At 35.7% G+C, this 8,034-nt stretch overlaps 1 protein-coding gene across 2 annotated transcripts; it reads right to left on the reverse strand.

Annotated features, from left to right (window-relative positions):
* LOC124937605 (phospholipid-transporting ATPase 1-like) lies at nucleotides 1-7,477 on the reverse strand. Of its 2 annotated transcripts, XM_047477899.1 has the most exons (9): nucleotides 5,407-7,477; nucleotides 4,355-4,706; nucleotides 3,475-4,058; nucleotides 3,296-3,393; nucleotides 2,837-2,960; nucleotides 1,996-2,215; nucleotides 1,290-1,748; nucleotides 407-694; nucleotides 1-293 (listed from the first exon to the last, which is right to left on the reverse strand). In XM_047477899.1, the coding sequence occupies exons 1-8, from the start codon at nucleotides 6,800-6,802 to the stop codon at nucleotides 493-495; spliced, it is 3,435 nt and encodes a 1,144-aa protein (XP_047333855.1). In that variant the 5' UTR covers nucleotides 6,803-7,477; the 3' UTR covers nucleotides 1-293; nucleotides 407-492. The 2 variants fall into 2 exon arrangements, with proteins under 2 accessions (XP_047333855.1, XP_047333854.1); XM_047477898.1 differs by having other exon boundaries at nucleotides 3,296-4,058.
* Between the last annotated feature and the right edge of the window lie 557 nt (nucleotides 7,478-8,034).

An 8,034-nucleotide genomic window follows, 5' to 3' on the forward strand; every position in this document is an offset into this window, starting at 1 on the left:
ACAAAAACAAACTTTTCTTTCACCAAATAATAATCACACAAGTTAATATATATATAGAATATTCTGTTATTTAATTTTACAACTGAAATTTACTACTATGTTGAACTCAACTGAAGCCTCACTATACACTGTCAATTCTTTCTTCTCATCAAGATATTCCCATCAAATCAAACCCCATAAAAAACAGGCATGAAAATAATGATTATAGTGTGAAACTCTTACCTCTATTTTTGCATTTGGTGGCAAATTGGCAATTCCATTATCCTTTGTCCACTAAGTGCTTCCAGCTTCATCTGAACCCAAAATAAATAAAAAATCTGATAATGAATCGTTGCCCGTTTCGAATGGTATTTGGAATTTGTATACATAAAAATGTTTGATCGGGACAAAAGCTTATGAAACTTACCTTACAGATTTGCACAATGATGAGAAGGCACATCTGGAGTCCTAGCAATTTGCTATTTTAACTCATCTAATCCATACAATACAAAATTAACTTGAACCTTGAATTGGCTTTGACCAAAACTCATTGGGTTGTTCACCAACAATTTCCGCTTCTCTAGCTATCTGAATATCAGAAGGCCAAAATATTTGATGTACTGATTTGAAAATAAAACGAGGAAGCAATGCTAAGACCACGATTAGAAGGATTGAGATCCAGTAAGTAGGTGACTTTGCCAATTGGTATATTGTCCTGAAAAAAAAAAACACCAAGAACAACATATTATTAATTACTAAAATGCAATTTCGTTTTTTAGGCTTCAATTAAGGTGTTCTTAGTAGGAAATCGAATCTGATGAACTTCTTAGTTCAAGACTCTTAGACCTTGTTCAGATTTGAGTTATTTAAATAACCAGTTTAGTTTGGGGTTATTTCAAAAAGACCTTTATCACATCACCTTTCGTTTTAACTATCAAATCACCTAATTATCAATCAAGATATCAAAATACCCTTATTCTTTTTTCTTATAAATTTTAAATGTAACAAGACATTTTAGTAATTTAACCCAAAAAATGCACTTTTTCAATAATTAAGAGCAATGGTATTAATATATACTAATATTTAATTTAAAAATAATAAAGTAATAAAGGGTATTTTGGTTGAAGATTTGAATGATGTGATTGTGAGAGAATATATGAAAAGATGCTCGGGTTATTTGAGAAAATTATTTAAATAACCCTAAACCCAACAAGGCCTTACAACTAAAGCTGCCATGGAGGGGTATTATTACTCAAATGCAATAAAGCGCAAATATAACAAAAAAAAGTCTTGATGAAAAGCAAACAAACCCGTAATTTGGGAGCAAGGGTATGGAATCCAATGCTACGACACAAGCATAAGTAATAACTATAGATCCCCATACTGCAACATGAGTAAGTAGTAACCACCGTTGGATATCCATTGCCAAATGCATGTTTACTAGGATTACAACTGCGATAGTCCACAAGCTACCAATGCTCCATATGTCGATTGTGCTATCTTTATACGTGATTAGGGGAATGTAGAAGAGAACAAGGCTCTGCCAGAGAGTGTCGAGCATTGTGATCCAGAAAAGATACATATTGTAACTCTCTTGTCTGTGACCTGCACCGTAAAGCTTTGGGTACTGCAGTAGAGTCTTATGGCTAAGGTCCTTGTCGAGAATGCCAACAACCATCGTAGGTATTGAAGTATATATAACTGAGTACAATACACTACTCCAATCTGTTAATGCAGAAGTTGTTGAGAATGCTGTGGTCAATACATACCTGTGGATACCATTAGGGAAAGAAATCAATGTTTTTGTAGTTCTCTAGCATGTAGGGAAACTAGAGACTGTATTCAAGAGCAGGAACTAATAGTAAGTGTAGAAATAGAGTGAAGGACTAGAAGTAAGTTTGTTATAGAAAGGCGATGAACAGACAGAGAGGATGTTTTTATTTTTGCTAAGTACAGACATAGAGGGTTTATTCAGAAATGCTCCAACATTAATGCATAAAGGTAACGGAAATATACCAGAAGAGCATCAAGACGAAGACTGCATTCCTATAGAAGTTGTAAAGAACCAGATAACCAATACGCTGATAATTCCAGTGTCCATGCACCAACAGTAACCTTTTCAGAAAATGAAACTGACCCATAGCAAAGTCTGAGGCCATCACTGCTTGACGTCCTTCTTGACCACATATCCCGATGCCAACATCAGCCATTTGGATCATAGAAACGTCGTTTGCTCCTGTTGAGATTCAAATGTTTAGGAGTCAACTAAAGATCTTTCGCATGTAAGCTCATGATAAGTAAATCAGGAGGGAAATGTCATGATTCATCAAACTTATTTTGAAGATCAAATAGGACCATGAATTTACATAAGTATCAGACACACCCTTGAACTATGTAAGAATAGTTCAATGATAATACATTTTTTTTCTGTTGATCGATATAAGAAAATTTTATATTTGTTATGTTTGTCAAAAAATCACAATGATCTAGAAAAAAATCTGTCATGATCAAGAAAAAAAAAAGTAAATTTTCAAATGAAGCAAAAATTTACACTATGGATATACCAAATAAAGCAACGAAAACCACACTATAATCAAAATCATGTTATAGTAAAAGTCTTATACACAAACAAAAAAAAAAATCATTTTCAATATTAGTTTTAACAATTTTTGTGATTGTGACAAATTGCCAATTTCAAAATAGGCTCACTATGTTCATCAGTTCTCTCACCAATTTGCTACTTCAATGTGAGTTTATAGTTCTATTTGTTATTCAAAATAAAGTTAAGAGAGGATATTTGAGTAATTTCACAAATAGTATAAAGCCTAACTAACCAGTGGCAACATGATTTGCTTACCATCACCTATAGCCAATGTCATATCATCAGTCCGGCTTTTTACAAGGTCAACGATTCCAGCCTTCTGTAGCGGTGCAACACGGCAGCAAATGACAACCTTACATGAAGTTGCAAGGGCGAATAGCTGTTGGAGATCAAACATAACCGTGTTAGAGACAAACTTAGGCCTTGTTTGATGTGGGTAGACTAATTTCAAATAACCAATAGCCAATCAACATTCTACTCATCATTTAAACCATCGAACAAAATATCATATATATATATATATATATGCAATAACAGACATGAAACAAAGTTATTTGGAAATAACCACTTTCAATTAACCTTAGATCAAACAAAGCCTTGCAAAACAAGATATTTCTAAAATGAGCATTTGAAGTTCTGTCTATGGCACCTCATATGAACTGTACAACGATTAGCACAAAGACTTCATTAAAAGTGAAGGATTGGGATACATACCTCAGATTCCAAATCTTTCTCCAGTATGTACACCAAACTGTTTCCATCAATAATCAGCGCAAGTGGAGTAGCACTTCCAGCATCGGGAGATTTATCATCTATAGGAAGCCCAAAGAAGTCATTTTCTGCAGTTTTTTCCCATTTCAATTTGAAATTATTGCCATCGGTGAATTTTATACCATATTTTACCATAGCTTCCAACAGTAAATTTCTGCATTCTACTTCTGATGTGCCATTTATTATGATTTGCTGCATATCTGCTGTGAGGAGCTTGCAAGAAAGACCAATAGAAATGGCTGTTTCTTGCTTATCTCCAGTAAGAACCCAAACCTTGATTCCAGCTTGTCGTAATGATTCAATGGCTTCAGGTACACCCTCTTGCAGCTTGTCCTCGATTGCAGTAGCCCCGAGTAGATGTAAATCACACTCTACTAGAGCTGCTGTTTGGCGCAGTTTGCTTGACCTGTCAGTCAAAGAAGTGCTTGCATCTTCATACATGACTTGCCATTTTTCAAGTTCTGCATCGGTAAGATCTCTGGAAGCAATAACAAGTGTACGCAATCCTTCTGATGAATATTCTGTCAAATGACTTTCTGTTGTTTGTCTTACAAGCTCATCCCTTTCGTTATCCATGCTTAGGATGCACAACATTGAAGTATCAGCACCTTTCACCAGCACCTTTACGGAGCCATTGGGAAATCTAATGACAACTGACATTCTTTTCCGCACACTATCAAACTCATGCAGACCCAGAACATCCAGCCTATATGCACAGAAGTAGGCAAGAACCCAAAATGTTAGAATATAACAAAAGGCAAAGTGGACATCAGAAAATGCTTTACTTTCTTCCTTTTCTTTTTGAGACTAGGGTTTTTTCTATAAGGATGCTAGCAAAGCATGCCACTACCGTGACCCCCCACTTCAATCAAGATGTTCTTGGCGGGAATCGAAGCTGAGACCTAAGTCTCAAGATTTTTACCACTTAAGTTACTACCTTCTTATGAAGATCATTCATTAGAAAAAAAAAGGAAGAAAAAAAATGAGTGGGTAGTTTTCTACCTTAGTCTCTCACCATTGACATCAATTGCAATATGGCCAGATGTCCTTTCAAAAAGAGTGTATCCATAAGCAGAAGCTGCAGTAACCAGAGCCTGTTCATCTGGGGATTCACCCTGATAATCAATGGCGGCTTCAATATCAAGTAATTGGTCTGACAAGCAATCTGAAGATAAGGTTCCACTAAGAATGGGGATCACGGTGTTGCATGCTGCTAATGTAAGAAAGAATTCATGTGCAGCAATCCTTTCATCTCGAGCTATGTCCTCATGCAACAATGCCAAGAGTTCAGAATCAACTGGAACTTCAGACTTGAGTCTCCACCTCCGTGGGGGTTGACGATTTGGATTAGTTTCTAAAAGGATCATTTGAAATGAAGGAATTGTTGATGTTAGTAATATTATTGAAAGATCAATGATCCAGATGCAGCACTATAAGTGACCAGTAAGGTCATGATGATGGAACTATGTTGTGTAAAAGTGGTTGGGAGATGTACAATTTTAAGAAAACTTTATGTAAGGATTTAAGAAAAAAAGAATCCCAATGCAAGAAGAATCGTATTCATGCCTTAAAATGTCAACACACATCTAAGGAAAACCTTTCAAAAATAATCCATCCTAAAATTGTGGAGTGGAGAAGTTCCTATTACAAGATCCTTCCAAATGGAAGTAACAAACATCTATACTATAAGATGGCATGAATATTTTAAAGATTAAATAAAAGCAACCCTTCAACTATTCTACTCCCAAAGCTCACTAGCCTTGAGCTCTTAAAGACACTAAATAGTTCCCTGACACCCTCAATAAGATCATCACTTGAACTTTATCTACCATTCCTCCATCAAATCACAGTTTCACATATCAAATTCTACATGGAGAAACATTTGATTCTTGGATTAAACAAATGGATAGTGATAGAGAAAAGTTCCTTGAATTCAACAATCTCTTTTCGCTAATAACATATTAAGTCTACTAAAATACCTTCATAGTTATTAAATTAAATGCATTGGATTTAAATAAATGAGCTACAATTGCAGAACAAGTCTAGAAGCTTACCAAAAGGATCCACATCCAGCAGACCAGCATCTTGTAGAAAAGAGTTGCTATAATTTTTCCCATACAAACTAGCTCTTCTGAATTCCATTTTGTTTTCAGTAAGTGTTCCTGTCTTATCAGAAAACACATATCGTATTTGGCCTAAATCTTCATTTATATTCAAAGATCGGCATTGAAACCTCGAATCACTGCCACTGTCATACATGTACTTGTCCCCAATCATGAAGTATGATTGCCCCAAGCGAACCAACTCCATTGTGATGTATAGGGAAATCGGTATCATTATCTGGAACACTATAACAGAACTCAGAAAGGAGAAAAAAGTCTCCATTGGAATTCCATAATACCTGTAACGCCTTAATCCTTTTCCATAATAACTTTTCCGGTAATAAGGTAGATCATCAAGTTGTTCCTTGTGCCTCTGAAGCCATAGACCCATTCCTAGAGCAACCACTAAGCACATGGTAAATAGGAAAACAGACAACCACAATGTTTCCCTATTCATGTAACTTTCCAATCTGCTTCTCTTTGAAGGGGACATAGCACTGTTCATCATCGCTTTAGTGTCTTGTCCAGCATAAACCGCAACCCCAATTACCCATTCTGTGTTCTTCAGCTGACAACCACGCAAGATGATGTTGGATTGAGTTAAGGGGAATCTTTGCTCATTGAACTCCATGTTAGCAGTAAACTCATAGATATTCCTATTTGGAATCTCACATCTAATTAAACCTGAGATTGATGTGCCTCCTTCAAGTAGTAACATTGAGGTAGTTTCTTGCCTAGCGTATCTTGTCTTCAAGTTAGACTCACCATCCAGATTCATCGTCTGGATGTAAGAAATACCATTAGGATCACTTGTTCCCATCAAAACAATGTCACAAGGGATTGTTTCATTGGCGTAAATCTTCACAACCTCCCCTGCTCTCATCTTTTTCCATTGTTTAGATTGATATTTCCCAGATTGAAGAACAAGGGACTCTCTGTTATTTTCATTGTGATCAGACCTATGCCTCCTCCAATCCTCATAACCATCTTTGATAGCTGTAACACAGAGCACAAACAAAAGAGGAAAAAGAGAAACTGTTCTTCCGAAAACAGCAAGTGGAGGAAGCTGATTCAATGCAGCAATGACTAAGAAATATAAATAAGCTACCCGATGAAACTGAATGAAGAGATTCTTCGGCAAGAAGTTAATGCAAGTGTACTTGCTTGTTCTAATCTCATTTCCAGAAAACTCATACTTGTCATTAGTTTTTCTCGGATCATTAATATAAACCAGTCTATGATTTGGTTCAAGTGCTATATTATCTTCAAGTTGCATGCTTCTATGACGAACCCTAATGGGTTTATTTAACTTATCCCCATCTAATAATGAATTAGGCTGAAGCTCCATTGGACCACCTCCACGAAACAAGGTGAGGTTTTCCTTCACGTGGAGAACATTCCACCAAGCAATTTCTCAATGGACAATGGCGAACCAGGATTCATTCATATATGAAGCTCCAGCTGGAACACATACCAAATTACAGAGACGAAAAAGGAAGCACTTATTATTCTATCCACATAGCTAGCTAGCTAGCTAGCTAAGATAAGAATAGGAACTCAAACCGATGCAAGTCCGTCCATAGACAACTGTGCAGAAACAAACAGCAATAGATGTCCCTGTCAATCTGATTCAATCTGATCCAATCTGATCAGTCTTTCAAGCAATAAATATCATCATAGAGACGATGAAAAGCGATTCAGAAGTAATGAGCAGAGAGAAAGAGAGAGAGATCCAAATTTGTGATTTCTTTACCAAATCCTTCACAGCATTCAATTCTAACCTGATTACGCCTGAAACTGTTAGGGATTGAATAGTCACGCAAAAGAGATGAGTGAGAAACGAGTAGAGAGAGGATCACATTCAGAGATCATGGCCGTAATTACCCTTCGTGGTCATTTTCCATTAGTGTGACTGTGTATTTATGTGAAAACCAGCTCAATCTCAAACTATATGCTATAGTTTGCCGAAATTACCCTCACCGTCGCCGGCCGGCCGTCTCTACTATATCTCCGGAGATTATCACTCTCCGGTCGGAAAGCTTCCTTTTTGCCCGCTGTTAAAATCTAAAATAATTATAAGGTTTTGTATTTAATATTATTGTTTTTAATTTAGAATTTATGGAAATGGTTCTAATTTTAGGGGTTTTCAATAATTGATTATATTTCCGTTTAAATCTTATTTTTTAAAGAAATAATATAAAAATTTCTATTATTAAAACACTGTCCTTTTTAAGGGAAATAAAGATGTGCAAATATAAATATATATGGGAAAGTTTCAGGAAATTTACGAAAATATTTTTATCGCGTAATGCGATAAGTCTTCACGTTTTGCGAAAGAAATATATTTTTATATAAATACTCAATTTTTTTCATTTCGTTATTTTTATTTCTCTATTTACTTCGCGCGCTCTCTCTTCGCGACGGCGACAAAACCCTAAACGAACACATCATACAGATCGACGACCAAAACTCGTTCTAATCCATTATTGTTCATCATACGTATCGATTTATATTCTTATTTTCATTATGTTTATCTTCAAACCCTAAATCATGAGGTTGTTCTCATTGTTCATATTTTGT

Source organism: Impatiens glandulifera, chromosome 5 (genome assembly GCF_907164915.1).
Source record: "Impatiens glandulifera chromosome 5, dImpGla2.1, whole genome shotgun sequence".
NCBI lineage: Eukaryota > Viridiplantae > Streptophyta > Magnoliopsida > Ericales > Balsaminaceae > Impatiens > Impatiens glandulifera.

Excerpts from the sequence above, each read along its gene's own strand:
- LOC124937605 (XM_047477898.1), bottom strand. The coding sequence starts at position 6,802 with ATGGAGCTTCAGCCTAATTCATTATTAGATGGGGATAAGTTAAATAAA. Across the intron at positions 2,216-2,836 it reads GACATTGGCTATAGGTGATG|GAGCAAACGACGTTTCTATG; the intron begins GTAAGCAAATCA and ends GAATCTCAACAG. Across the intron at positions 1,749-1,995 it reads TTCGTCTTGATGCTCTTCTG|GTATGTATTGACCACAGCAT; the intron begins GTATATTTCCGT and ends TGGTATCCACAG.